This window comes from Pocillopora verrucosa, chromosome 1 (genome assembly GCF_036669915.1).
Source record: "Pocillopora verrucosa isolate sample1 chromosome 1, ASM3666991v2, whole genome shotgun sequence".
NCBI lineage: Eukaryota > Metazoa > Cnidaria > Anthozoa > Scleractinia > Pocilloporidae > Pocillopora > Pocillopora verrucosa.
Window position 1 is genome coordinate 27,436,486 of NC_089312.1, and position 15,173 is coordinate 27,451,658.

The 15,173-nt window shown below is 36.6% G+C and overlaps 1 protein-coding gene across 1 annotated transcript; it reads right to left on the minus strand.

Moving 5' to 3' along the window:
• Window positions 1–83: 83 nt before the first annotated feature.
• LOC131771555 (calcium/calmodulin-dependent protein kinase type II delta chain) lies at window positions 84–15,131 on the minus strand. Its single transcript, XM_059087365.2, is given in 19 exon segments — window positions 84–2,044; window positions 2,354–2,468; window positions 3,147–3,219; window positions 3,221–3,248; window positions 3,832–3,913; window positions 4,328–4,420; window positions 6,248–6,296; window positions 7,048–7,131; window positions 7,364–7,444; window positions 8,113–8,154; window positions 8,541–8,635; window positions 8,915–8,998; window positions 9,596–9,698; window positions 9,842–9,914; window positions 10,221–10,286; window positions 10,887–10,941; window positions 14,008–14,067; window positions 14,683–14,777; window positions 14,854–15,131. Coding segments are annotated over 19 exon segments (1,470 nt in total). The 5' UTR covers window positions 14,928–15,131; the 3' UTR covers window positions 84–1,926.
• Window positions 15,132–15,173: the final 42 nt, after the last annotated feature.

Sequence of the window (15,173 nt, forward strand, 5' to 3'; positions counted from 1 at the left end):
TGATAAAGCCACCCATTTTTCTGCGGGCGTTTTTCAAAATTGTGAGCTGATTTCAGCCAAAAAGACGCCATAAGACCACCAAAGCCACGGCCATCTTTATTTAATTTGAAGCAATGAGCTATCCATCAATTACAGTTTGAATTATTTCAGCTGGCACAGAAAACTACAGTAAATTTTGCAACAGATATATAGCGCGACGTGTGCCCTCCTTCAAGGACAATCTGTCGCAATGTAAAAGGTTAAATCGATAATTAGTACTACTAGTATAAGAATTTGGCCTTGGGCACAAAATTTTTACTTGTAAAAATGCAATTGCTGTTGAAAAGAGATAATTAGATGGTCATGGAGAGATTAGGGCAGCTATAGTGTAACTTAAATCCACATAGAGACTTGCGCTTTGGTCTGTTAATAAAGTGCTAAGTCCCGGGTTGGACTTGGTTTCAAAGTTACGAAGTGTACGACTTTTAGACATGTTTTGGTAAAAAGACAAGTGACAAAAATTACATTAAAACATCATGACATTCCTTACTGGATATTTGTCTTGAGAGACGAATGTCCCGACGAAATTAACGGTAACAAAGACACGAACACTACAGAAAACTTGCAACCTGTCCAAAGACCTTGACGGGGGCCTCTTAAGTTGACAGGCACGACGAAATTCACGAAATATGGACAATTCCAAAAATCCTAAGTAAGCAAAGCTAACAAATTTTTCTCTCTGACTCTTGATCCTGGAAGTAAGTAAAACATGAGCGCCTACTGTAAATGTACTACTACTATAATCTGCGCGTATTAATTATGTCCGATGGAAGTTGACATATGAATGACAGTTTCAAAGGCCAGCAGGTTTCATGAACTTCTAAATTGCTTAAATTCAGTTAATTACCTAAATGCAATTAATCGGTTGTCGGAATAAAGAAATTCTCAATAGAATTCCCGCTACTATTTCCTTTGTTCTGATCGGCCGTGAGAATAACCTTGGATCTGGTTTTGCAACTTGACATTCATTCGAAAATTCTCTCTTAATTACTTGAAATGTAACACGTGTTATATTAGTAGTTATAACAATGACAATAAAGATTATCATAATACACTGATAATAATAATAATAATAATAATAATGATAATAATAATAAAACTGTTAAACCTTTTTAAGCGCCAAATATTTCCCTCCTACTATTGAGTTTACTGTTTATAACAGATTAATTTTGTTTTGCGCCATATAGTTTGTAATTCAATAACAAGCTAGAACAACTTGTAAAATATTTTTGTGAAGTAGTTAAACCCTCATCATACCCCAAATATTACATTTTAAAATTAAAATTCCTAAATTCAATTAAAAATTAGATTCTATTGTATCACGCAACTTTTCTTTTACCACACCTACATAATCGACATTCAAATAACACACTGAGAAAATTCCAGCATTTCCAACAATTGTATGCAACAATAATCCCTGAATTCGGGAAAAAATTAATAAATAAATAACTTCCAACTGTGAGGACTCGGCCTACATTTCCATGGCCTTCATTGGAGAAAGTGACTGTTTTCATAACTACATTGCAGCATTGAAAGAAACCTATTGTTACTTTAGATAGTATTTACAACCTTGAAATAAAATCTACCAAACATCCCGTAAAATCATGACCAAAAGCTGGATATTACTACATGGTGCGGCAGAACGCAGTAATATTATTTCTTAAAATACAAGTTGACACAGTTTAAAACAAGCATTATGTTCTAGTATAAGCAACCTTTTTGCGATTCAATTTTACTAGTTTGACAAAAGTCAATGGCCATCATGTATTGCGGGCGTCCTGCTTAGTCACGTGCCACTCAGTTCGTGTATTATTTCAAAGCGCTATACGCTAAAGTACTTCCGCCATTACAATGACGTCAGGAATTACCATGTGCAGCCAACTCGTCTTAACTTTTCGGACTGCATGTCGCGTTTGATATGTGTAGATGTACGTTGATCCAATGTCCAGACTTTTTCTGCCAGACTCGTGTTTCTTCCGTCTGCCTTGTCAACGGTACACCAGCACTACGAAAGAAAAAGACGTACAGTCAATCAAAATTGTAACAAAATTCAGGAGCGTAATTGGTTTTCACCTGCTCGATTTCAGCACTCAGTCCTATTACCATCACAAATACCTCTAAACAGGATTTACCTACAAGCAATCTATTATCCTACCAACCAACCAACCGATCGACCAACTTCGTAAGAAAGGCTTTTTCTGACAAAAATCGTTTTTTAACCTCAGAGCATTTCAATAGAATTGCATTTCTGAGATATCACGACTATTAAAACTTCTATGGGATAGATGTTTGGATTGAAGTAACCAGTTTTCACCTGCTTATGAACTGTTGAAGCCGAACGTAGCAGATACAAGCAGCTTCATCTCCTAGCATGTGTACGTGGGGCGACAAAATAGTTGTATTGACTGGAGTTGCTCTTTTGCCGAGCACTAAATAAATTGAAATAAAAATAGGAAAAAATCCATTATTAAGAGGGACGCAGTGCTCTCCAAGTCCTCTAGTTTTAAAGTCATCAAAAAGAATAATCATGCAATACTATAAACTGTCGGAGCGAGATTCATTGATAACAAAAAGTAGTTCATGCTGGGTTTTATAAAAGAGAGCTTCAGCATCGACGTTTTGGAGACGCGCACGGCTACTGGAAGTTGAGAGTTCTTTTCTCCTAGCGCATACTTAAGTGTTTTTTGGTGTGTATCATTTGGTTTTTTGAGATGATGTAAAACGAGGACCTCCCAGTTTCTGTCCGTTGTCTCACAACCCCAAAGTCCTCATTTTCTTCCCTGTAAGTTATATTTCTAAATTAAAAAAGGTTCTAGCGGAAAGAAAAAAAGTTTGCAAGATTTCTAAGTTCATTCGCGTTTACTGTAAACAGGACCCTACAACCCATGTAGTCAAATTTTGACGACATGGAAGATAAACAGGGAAAAATACGAATTCAGTGAAGTGCGAAACTGTTGAGGTGCAAACCTGTGATGTCGCAACACCGTGATGTGCAAAACCGTGATGTGTAAAACCTTAAAACATGCTATTTTCTATTCGGGGAATTAAAAGGAAAATCAGAGGAACAAAGGGAACCAGGGCGGAAAAAGTAAATAAATTCGACTTACAATTGTCAAAAATAAAAACTTGTGGAACTCTAAGCCAGTTCAAACTAAGTTTGCCATTAGATGCAGGTTCGACACGCTGTCACATGTGGGGCTACTAATTTGCTTGCAACAGATCAAAGCAAACAACATTTTACTATCCACGAGCGTGTGTCGGACAAAGACAAAATTCGAAGTCCCCCTGAGGGAATCGAACCTCAGGGGGACCTTCGGATTCCGCGCTCCGATGCTCTACCACTGAGCCACCAGACCCGAGGACTCCACGGTAAGTGAAGGTCTACTACCCCCGAAGTTCATTAATTTTATGACACGCGTCCTGCATACTGCTAGGATCAGCAATGTCGATAGCGTAATGTTTTAGATAGAAAATAAAAGAGATGGTAGGGTTTTGAGAACGGTTGTAAAGGAAATAGAGAAAAGATGTTTTTTCGTCTTGTCACAGAGCGTGGGAACAAATCTTTCTCATAACGTTTGATTTAATCAAAAGCTTAGATAGCCAACAATAAGGTGAAATAAATGAAGTAGGATTTACCACAATTTTCCTGAAAAGAACTCGACCCAAGGACCAGCTCGTTCACTGTTTCTTAGTCTAAACTGACATTTGGAGGACGTCAATTGTGTGGAGCAGAAAAGCTGGAAAAGCTTGAGCAATGGTCATATTTTAACGGTATCTAACAAAAATAAATACCTTGTTAGGTGTCGAAAGTCCCCAGTCGTGTGATTACTAGGTATCAACCTTCTGAGTAAGTGAATGATGGGCTGTTCTTTGGCTGAAAGAAATATGTTCATGTAAAGCTAAATAATTTAGTGACACAAAGGGTAAGGGCGCCGCAAAATAATCACTCTTGACAAAGATCTGTGAGACAAATAAACATCACACAGCGCTTCTTCTTGGATTTTCATTGAAATAATAACATTTTAAAATACGCGTTCTGAAGCAGCCTTCTTTGAGTTATCACAGGAAGTAGAAAAGAGTGGTGCTTGATGAGGCCCGTGAGGAGACTACGTACTGTGACCAGCAGTTCTGACCTTAAATGCGGTGAAAGCTGCAATATTTGAGTTTTTCGGCCTTCTGAGTAAACGCTCACAAAAAGGAAAAAAAAAAACAGGATGAGTACGCCTTGACACCTTAGACCATAAAGATCGGTCTTTGGATTAGATAACGGAGCATATTAATTACTAACCTTTATTTGCTGACACGTCAACCTCATGTTCATCTTCAGAATGAACCGTAAGTTCCTCATCCGATCCCTTTTTCTTACTGACAAAAGGTCGAACTGAAAATAACAATGATACAAACGACTACTTGCTTAAAAAACAACAATCACAATTGTAACAATAATAATAATAATAATAATAATAATAATAATAGCAATAATAGGAATAAGAATGAAAATGACGAAAAAATTTTAACGAAAAAAATGATGAATGATAATGGTGATGATAGCAATCCTAATAATGATAATGAGATGAGAAGTGCTTAAGCAAAACCTGAAACGATGCATTTGTTGTTTGTGGACTAAACTGTTGTTTATCTCAAATCTCATTTCACACATCATCTTGTTTTCAAGTCTGATTGAAAGGAACCAAATTTGAATGTTTAAGATTTGTTATTACTGGCCGATGATTCTCGACTAACCAGACTTAACCCTTTCAAATCCCAGATCTAAATATCTTTCCTCAGAAAAGTCTGTAAGACATTTTCATCACTTCAGTGGCTCTGTAAATCGGCCCATCCGTTTCTTCTCATCACCCCCCAGCTTTAAGATACATTCAAATCGACTTTTTAGAAGAAATTCCTCTTAGGTCACTCATAGAAAGTGAAGGAGTTAGATCCTGTCAATAACAAATAACTCTCCGCTTGATTAAGATGTGAATTTCCTCTCAGGTTTTTGAAACACCACGCCCTATAACCGACACCAGTCCTTCTCTGAACTACCCTTTCCAGGACGAGATCAACCTTTTTTCCCCCAATTCAAGCCTTCATTTTAAGACATTAACTCAGCCCGGGGCGTGAGGGGTGAAGTCTGTCAATAAACTCATTTCTTTGAGACCAATAACAAAGTACAAACTGTCTTGTATATTAGCAGCGCGGATGTGAAACAGCTGAGGTTCAATGAAGAGCAGCGTGTTTGGGCCACATTAGATTAGTACAAAATGAGATAAATTAAGAGAAATGGTTACAGGGCTCACATCTTCTAAGATTTTAACATTTTATTTGAATTTAGCTGTTTATATACCATATACCACGACATCATATTTTCGTAACTTTAGATCTTTCGTCGTAACACAACCAAGCGGTCAGACCAAACAGGAAGCTTTAATCGCCAGTGTACATCTTATCGCAACTGTCCTAAGCATTAAGAGGTGTTTTTTTTTGTGTTGTTGTTTTTTTCCTGTTTTAAAAGAAGAGCCGTGTAGTTTACGGTGCTACCATATGCCTGTTACTACATGGTCTACACCGAGATGTGACGTTAACCTCAAAATTAACAAGTAAAGATAAGCGAACGAAAGCTAACTCCTGTAACCAAAGAAAGCTTTACGAGAGTTATTTCTCAATTGGACAATTTTAAAACATTTTAAGGTCGACACTGTAACATGCTGCAAACTAAGGCTTCCCGCCCTCGGCTCCAGTTCAACGCATTGACTGCAGGCATCGCGATTGGTCAGATGAGGTTGCTGATTGGTTAGTCTCGTTTATAAGACTGTCACTAATACGCCATTTAGGGCTGGAACGTAACACTGAGATACTAAACATGACCACAGATATGTCGCAAGTGTTCAGTATTTTACCACTTTATGCAAAGATTTATTCAGAAACACACATGCATGACAAAAAGTCAACTTAATCTCTTAATACCTATGAAAAACTATACCATTGGGGTTTTTTCTAGGAAAAGTTTTCCTGTATCCGTTCTTACGACTTGATCTCTATTGGAAATGCGCTTCTTTATTTTCAAAGGGCTTGGAAACTTAAGCATCTCAATGGGTTTAGGTAAATTCAACTAGTAAAAGGTTTATGTCCACTAAAGTTTTTAAATCCTCTACGACTCGACACAAAATATTACGTTTAAAGCATTTATATTTATTGTGACGTGATTTACCTGAGTTAGCAGAAAACCTACGAGCCACAATGGTTGTTAAGATGGCGCCCTGAAACAACAACAATATTGTGACATCAATGAAACTCCAAGCAGAATAGTAATTATACCTGAAGAAAGATTAAAATTACTCGTTGCCAGGATAGTGGTCAGAATTGCGCCCTGAAGAAACATCAAACAAATCTCAGTCAGGAAAGAAAGACACAAGATAAGAATAAGAGAAAAAGAAAAGAACAAATGATTGAACAACATTCTCAGAGGGCGAATTAAAGAGAAACCCGGCCTTAAAAACAGCTTAGTGTTAATAAATTATACGGCTTTCAAAGTCGTAACTCTCTGTTTGTTTTCTCATTTGTTTGTCCGTTAGTCTTTTTGTTATTCTGTTGTTTACAACGGTCTGTAAGTGAAGCTTAACATTCATTTCAAGCAATTTGTATTGCTCAGTATTCTTCTCTCACTACAGCAAAATCTTCATGTGATCCCTGCTGATAAAGAAAGCCTTTACTTATCTCGGCAATTTATACACGAAGCAAAATAGAACAGATACAGCTGTGTACAGTACACACAGAACCCAATCAAAATAAAAATCAATCAGTTCCTGTTAACGAATCAACTGGAATCAAAATCAAGTTTCAAAGTCATTTAACGTTTAGCGCGTGGGTGACAATTTCTCCCTCAGATTTAATAACTCAATTTCCGTTGCGGAAAGATTAATTCCCTTCGTATTAATCTGTGAACTTCAACCATAACTCATTTCCTTTTGCGAAGTTCTCAGCTTTCATTCCTGAAAAAACAGCTATTACCTTAAGTTTCCTTCTAGCATTGAATTTCTTCAATCCGTCCAACGTTTCTTGTCTGTGTACTTTGGAGGCCACACGTTCACGGTTCTAAATGATGAAATTCATCAATTTTGTCATTTACACTAACCTAAATTTACCGCTTTCAGAGAGGTGGTTGTCGATCGAGTGTTGAAAAACCTAAATTACATTCACCACAACGGATATTCAGAACAAAAGAACCATCACAATAAGGTTATTAAAATTCAAAGCACAAACAGAAAGATTGCCTGATGCGCTGGAAAAGGCGAAAAACCAAACTGAAGTTGGTACAGAGACATACCACGATCCACGGATGTTTCAGCGCTTCTGTAGCTGTTATCCTTTTGGACTGATCAACGCATAACAGAGTGTTAATGAGCTCCTGTGTAAAAAAACACACAAACAAACAAACACAATTTCCGAATTAATAGGGAAATAAGGCGAGGACTGTGTCTCTTCCACATTGAGTAACTCGTAATCTTAAATTCTCGAATCTGACTGGCTAATCGCGCACCCATAAGCGCTCAAGTTTTTTTACCAGAGAGACCGCGGTCCGGAATTTTTTTTCGTGCCACCCGTGGTAAGGCCTTCGCCTTCTAGCCGTCTTCTATCACAAATACTGAAAACTGATTGGCTAGGCTACTTGCTATCTATTCCGTGATGGACAGGGAGTAGCCTCAGTAATCTAACTGTTTATCATAGCTGTCTTTATCTCCTATTTCAGTATTGTGCACATGGAACTGTGTCATGACGAATCCAAATGCCACCTTATCAGTCGCTTGACTCTGAGTAAGATACAGCGGGATTCCAGCCCACTATTATTTAATATAACCTTCTAAGAAGCCTTCACAATTAGCGCTTCAGTAAGAGCGTTTCTTCGCTCGCAAATTAGTTTGAGCCCTTGAGAAGAGGTCTTGAATTAATCATTTCTAGTGCCTGACCCCTTGTAAACCTCTCGCCGGCTCGCTTTGATCGAGGCCCGTATATCGACTCACAGGCAAAGAAACACTGAGAAAGAGAGAGGGTAATGGACTTCCAAGGATCACTGACCTTTGCCTCATCTGTGACTGTATCCCATTCTGGGGATGGATACTAAACACAACAAAAAGGTTAGGAAATATCCAAAAACATTCACTTGCAAATATTATCAGTGGCACCACCATGAATCAGTCAATCATAAATATTTGTCTCAACTGGATGATTTGTCGCAGTTAAATAAAGTTCTTGATCTTTAATAGAAGAGATTAAGTCCTACAATGTTTGAATTTTGCAATGAATGGATGAGCTAGACCCAATCCCTAGGAAAAACGGTGAATGCCACACTCATAAGGTCTGGATTAATTTTCCTTAGCATAAGATTTTAAATTTATGAGTCAGTTATTTGTTAATTGATCTTTAGTTTCTCAGCATTAAAAACAAAGAGACAAAACACCAATGGTTAAAATAAATAGAATACAAGCCAAACTGAATCAACTCACATCATAAGCGCCAGCCTTAATCTGAGCATACAATTTGTGTTGGTCTTCATCCCAAAAAGGAGGGTAACCAACAAGTAGAATGTACAAGATAACACCTGAAAATAAACCATCCAGTAACACTAAGTTCACGATGTAATAAGACAGAGTAAAATAAAATAAAATTCTGACAATTTACCACATCAAGGTACTATATATGCATACAGTATATGCATACTGCATCTTTGAGAGTACATTAAGTACTGTGCAGCTGTACATGACTTCTATGTTGCATCAAGCAAAGTGTCATGTAAAGCCTGAGCCAGAAGACATGTTTCTGCAATTTTAAACAAAATTCAAGAAGTAGCATTGAATGGGCTGGCATCCAATTCCCTTACCACATGCCCATAAGTCCACAGATCTGCCATAAGGCTCCTTCTTGAGGACTTCTGGAGAGAGATAACCTGGTGTTCCTGCAAAACCTACAAAGGACAAACAATCGCAAAATTAAAACCAGTCTAAGAGCACCTGTACAGTGTTTTAAAGAGTTGCATTCCCAGAACGACTTATGAACATGAAAATTACTGGTAGCCCCTGGCATTGTCATCAGATATTTCTGCAGAACAGGCATCAGTAAGTAACACTCAGGATTAAAGTTAAATTTTAGTGAGCCAAAGTCGAGTGATTTAGTGACTGTTGTGTTGAATAGGTGTGTGGAAAAAAGCCTAAAGTGACTGGACTTTACAGTAATTATGAAGTATGTCACTCAAAATTAACATCCACCAAATTCCTCTCTTCCTTCTAGTTTGGTGATTACCGTCTGATAGTCCAATCAAACATTCAACAGCCCTATACTTTGAAACTTTAAAAGCCAGCTCATTAAGAAACCTGAAGTAAATAACATCAAAAGATAATTACAAGTAGCTTGAAGTAAGGTACTAATGAGGTTTAGGAATCTCACCTCACAGGGTTTGTGGCTTCCATTGTGTTCCAAATCACACATGATTTGCTCCACACAAGGGTACAGGGCGTGTGCATTTACCCTACACCCATCTTACCTATTCACAACAGACACTTACCATACCAACCATGTTTGTCACCATCCACCTCAATAGCTAACCCAAAGTCAGCTAGCTTGACTGCTGCACCTTTTTCTTTACTTGCAAGAAGTAAATTCTCAGGCTACATACGAGTACAACAAAATGAATAAAATCAAATCTAATTTTCATATGTGCAGCTCATGAATCAATAATTGTTGATTTAAAAAAACAAACAACCTTTGTAAATAATCATTACAGTTGATAAAGAAGAGATAGAACTTATACCTTCAAATCACGATGAACTACATTATTGTGATGGCAGTGATGAACACTTTCAAGTATCTGCTGTATGCAGTGACTTAAAGAGAGAAAATAAAGGGAATGTCAAGTTTAATTTTAATATACAGTGCATTGTTCCACTAAATATCCTCTCTTCTCCCAGAGAGTATTTCTTGATCTGATGAAAACTTTCACCCCTTGGGTATTTTCAGTTATAACTTTACCTTTTTTGATCTTTATGTAAAGTATTAATTTTAGAAACATTTTTCCATTATGTTTGTCAATATTGGTCACTTTTAATGGTAAGGAACCTTAGGAAACCTTCTGCAACTCTTAAAATAATTCACTTATGCCACCTATCAATTAAAACAGAAAATATTTCTACCTTGCATCAGCTTCACTATAGTATTCCCTTGCAACAATGTCTTCAAACAATTCTCCTCCTGTTACTCTGCAGTACAAATAACAATCTGTTAGAATGCATCATGATTAACAACATCAAGCACCATGAAATGCAATTCAGACTAAATTGACAACACAGTATAGAAATATGAACAGTGGTAAGCATCTCTAACATTCAGGTACCTTTAAACTCAGTCATCACATAAGCCATACTATGGCAAAGAGTACTATAAGTAGATTTGTCACCAACTTACTGTCTCATCCCCTTACTCCCCTCCCCATAAACTTTCTTCCCTTTTTTTTCCCAATTGCTAAACACCTGGGTTATCTGGATGGTGTATAATGCACACAATGTACAAGCTTCTACTAGTCTCAATTATCATTAATAGTAGTGTTCTCCAGAGGCACCAGCAACAGGTGTTTGCACTGGGTTCTCTCTTTGAAAGCACCCATACTTATATCAGACAAAGCAGTAAATTACCTGCCTGAATCTAAATTAAACTCACACCATTTTTTAATGGCTGGACACTAAAAATCCCTGGAAAACACTTGTAAAGCTCCTGACCATTCTAGAGTCTATCCTCTATTAAAGAGGCACCATTATTCAACAACACAAAACAGATATTGCATTGTAGGTGTCAAGACTTACAGGTCAAACACTAGATAGTGGTATCCTTCTTCTGCAATGCTAGCATGAAGTCTAACTGTAAGGATATGAGACAAAATCAAATTAAACTGAGGCTTACACTGCCAGATCATAAACAGTTTACAAGACATTGCAAAGTGACTGCTTAATTAAGACATAAAATTATATAGGATCTTCAATCAAACTCAAACAAATTCTCAAACATCACTTAATCAAGTCAAGGTCTTTTCATCATCCTATGAAACAACCATGGCAATAATGCCTCCTTCTAAAATATCAACTTGATGAGCCTTAACTCAAAAAACAAGTTCCATAGCCCCTGATTTTTACATGTAAATATCAAATCATAAAAAGAATAATTATGAAGATGCATCTCTCTATAGAGTTCCACTGTAAGAATCAAATAAGCCTAGCTTTTCAGAACCACCTTAATTTAATGTAATTTATGCCTAAATCAATATTTTGTTTGTGAGAGAGGGCTGGAAACATAAATTCTTATAGCTTTCATTAAAATAGCATACTCTCTGGACTGTTCATTACATTTCTGAACAAGTCATAACCAATAAAAAACATTCTGCTGCCCATCCCACACAATAAAGTGTCCAAGATAATACGGATCAATTTGACCATTTAAAGAGTCGGAAAAAAGTTGTGCTGTATATCACCTATAGGCAAGAATTATTTTCCATTTACCAGGAACAGCAAATAGGCTTGAATTATCTTTTTGTTCTGCATTCTAAAAATATAAATCCTTTAATTGGCTTTCAATGTAAACTTATCAAATTATTTCAGGTTACTTTGCTTATTTTCTTATGAAAACAGCTTTTTCGAGAGCTAAGTAAAGAGTTAAGTACATGTGATGGTTGAAGAACAGTTCTAAATCCATGAAGATGTACATGTACCTTGTAAAGAAAAGATCACCCCAATCAGAACATTTCTGACATACTTGCTTTCAGATAATCACAATCACTAAATTTATTTATTTACTAATGCTGAGCAAATGTCTGTTTGCACTTTACAACAAGCATGAAAAAGAAAATCATTCTAAAAAGCACCTTCAATAGACATAAAAAACAAATAAATTAGAGAACATCTTTAAAACAGCATACATCCATGTCCCTTTGATGAATAATAAACAGCATAAAGTCAATCCCATATGGATATTGACCATTTCATGACACATTGCTCCCTTTGAGCTGAAGACAAATTTTGACATTTCCTTTGACATCTGGGTCACAATTAATAGCATTATCATGCTACAAATACAAATGTACATATACTGAATGAAAGAATTTTCAACTAGTAGAAACTGACTCTTAAGAAAAATGAAATTAATTTCTCTAAGATATTTCTTGTTCTCAGGGAACCCAAATATCAAGTAGGACAATCCTCTCAAGAAGAAAAAATTAATCATATGATTTAAAAAAAAAAAAAAAAAAAGATTTAGCAAATTAATGGTAATGAAGGTCAACTAATTTGCACTAAATATAATAGTGCTAAAGGAGAAAAAGAAAATAGAGCAAATTGCATAATAAGTGCTAATTACTTTGATCCTATACCCATGTGTTACCTTTAATCTTGAAACATTTTATTTAATCTACAATTCTTGATGATTAACACAAGTATATGTTTTCCTATAAACCTTTCTGATCAGCCCAAACATTCTGCCAACATGGCAATAAGATAGCTTAAAACTCATCCTAAACAGACATCAGAGAGAACTTCCATTTGCCATATTGTCCCAAGCAAATGAAAAATTATTAGGAAATTGATGGACTGATCCAACTTCATTAATTACACTCAATTTGTCTCAAGTTTTGACGCCTTCCTCTACCCGCCTAATTTTGGTTCTCAATGGTTGACAGATTCAGTCTTGCTCTCTTTCTATCAGTGACTCACATGCACACATCTCTTGTTCAATATGCTTCCTATGCGACGTACTACCTATCAATTATTTGCAAAGAAGGAATTAAAAATGCATCGGATTCGCAGAGAACAGCATTCATTTATGTAAATTCAATAAATAAATCTATAAAATGTATGCGCAGCACGACGCTTTTGATTTATTGGCTGCTGAGACAAAAGTCAGCTCAAAGAAAACATGTATTTTCTCGAAATTTTACTCATCATAAGTTTTCGGAATTCTCTCCCACAAAACGCAATATAAAAAATGAGTGCAAAACGATGTAATGTTCGAAATTTGTTTCACATGACATATCGAGTTACTCTTCCCGCGAAATCGATTCATGAGCGTCAATTGTCTTAGGAAAATATGGAAGCATAGTATTTAGAACATTTATAATTACGAGACGACAAAAGGAAACAATTAGGTTCCACCTTAGCTACAGAAAAAATACTTCTTTTTATCTTCAAAAACAGGAAAGAAGTTTTTCTCGTAAATTCGGATAACCTGCAGCTGGGTAAAAGTTTTTGTCTCACTAAATTAAAAAGCAATCAACTCCACCACCTCCGCAAACCGAAAAGAGGAATCTTATCTGAAGCAGAAATCCAGACAGTTCTTGCCGATGTAAATTTGTGTCATAGCTCAAATTAACAACTACGGAGTCGTAAACCAACGACAGATCGCTACCGTGCAGGGCTGCGGGGTTTGATGATGATGAGTGGGAAGTCATCACAGTTTGACATGAACAACACAAACGAATCAATAACATTCAAATTCACACGCCTCCGACATTATATAAAGGGAGAGGCTTTGCATCTTCACATGCAAAAACTTCATGTTGACAATTATGAGTTGTTTCTGTCTCTTAGCGAGGGAATTTCAACATATCACCTCTTAAATAGAGTGACTTGCTGCCGTGCGCACCGCTGATGACATGTATTAAATGTATTTCTGTGTTTACACAGTTGTTGAGCTGATCGCCGTTTGAAGACATTTAAGCCGCTGTTCGTCTAAAGGCGTAAAATGGACCCGCGAATAAAATTACGGAAGACTTCTAGAAAGTCACCCGTCCAGAAACAATAGAACTCTCTGGCTAACATATATATTAAGAAAATTATGCATTACAAAGAACATTTTCAAAGTTACAAGGATCTCAATTTGTGAACCTTCCAATTTCCTTCGCGTGATATTTACCGTAATTTAAACCTATTCCATACCCACCAATGTTAGGATGCTTTAGTAGGCGGCATATCCTGGCTTCTCGTTCGAGCTTCTGAAGATCTAATGAATGAGGAGTAAAATATATTAGAGAAGTTATCTGAGTAAATATCAGAGTGTAGAGCGCGCACAGGTGAAATCTACGCGGACTCTCCCACTGTGAAGTGATGTTTGGCTCTTTCTGGCATTAAAATATTTAATTCACTCTGGTCAAACTTTCGATCGACAGCAACATCTGGTTTAGATTTCGATGTATCATTTATGGTAGCCATTTGTCCGTGCTTTTCGAAAACTAATACAAAGTATATTCCCAAAAATACACCTTGTAGGCGACCTCTAAATAACATAAACAATTTCCCTTTGAATCATTCCTCATTTGAAATATTCTTTACATCCTTGAAAATAAGAGACACGTTCGAATTCAGTAGATGCGAAAGAGTAACCTTGCCACAGCAATACAAAAAAACCATAGAAAATAAGTCGTTTCCTGACAAATTTATTTCTTCGCTCTTCTAAGTAGAGAATCCCGAAAAGATTCCAAATAAAATTTGCTGCAAGTTCATTCAAAAAATTAAAAACAATTTTTAACTTTAGTACCTCGCCTTTCGATAACAAGTTTATAATAAAAACTTCAATTCTAAAGTAAATGTGAAAAAAAAACAAATCCGGTTTTCTTACCTCTGGATGATAATTTTCTGGTGTTGATAATTTTGGCGGCATACTCAAGTCTCGTCTCCTTATGAACACATCGACGAACAATACTGAATGCACCTCTGCGAAGGACAACCGTAAAATAAGAATAAATTCTACAGCCACTTCCAGTGAAAGCTGATCTGCAGAGCTACTTACTTTCCCAGTTCTTCCTTTAGCTCGTAGGTCTCGTGAAATGCCTGCTTCGAAACCGGAGATGTACTGCCCGCCATGTTTGAAGACCTCTCAACTTTGTTATTCTCTTCAATGATTGATCGATTGTACCAACCAGTATCACGTGACCACGCAACCTCTTCGACCTCGACGCTTCGCTTTTCTACAATCCTGCGGGTTTTTCCTATTCAATCGATAAAAAATATCCTCCAGAGCTTACACTATGAAAATTGATAAAGACAATAAGCAGGCATGAATATTATTTGAATTTCAGGCTAATCAGCCTGAGGCTTGAAATGTCGCGA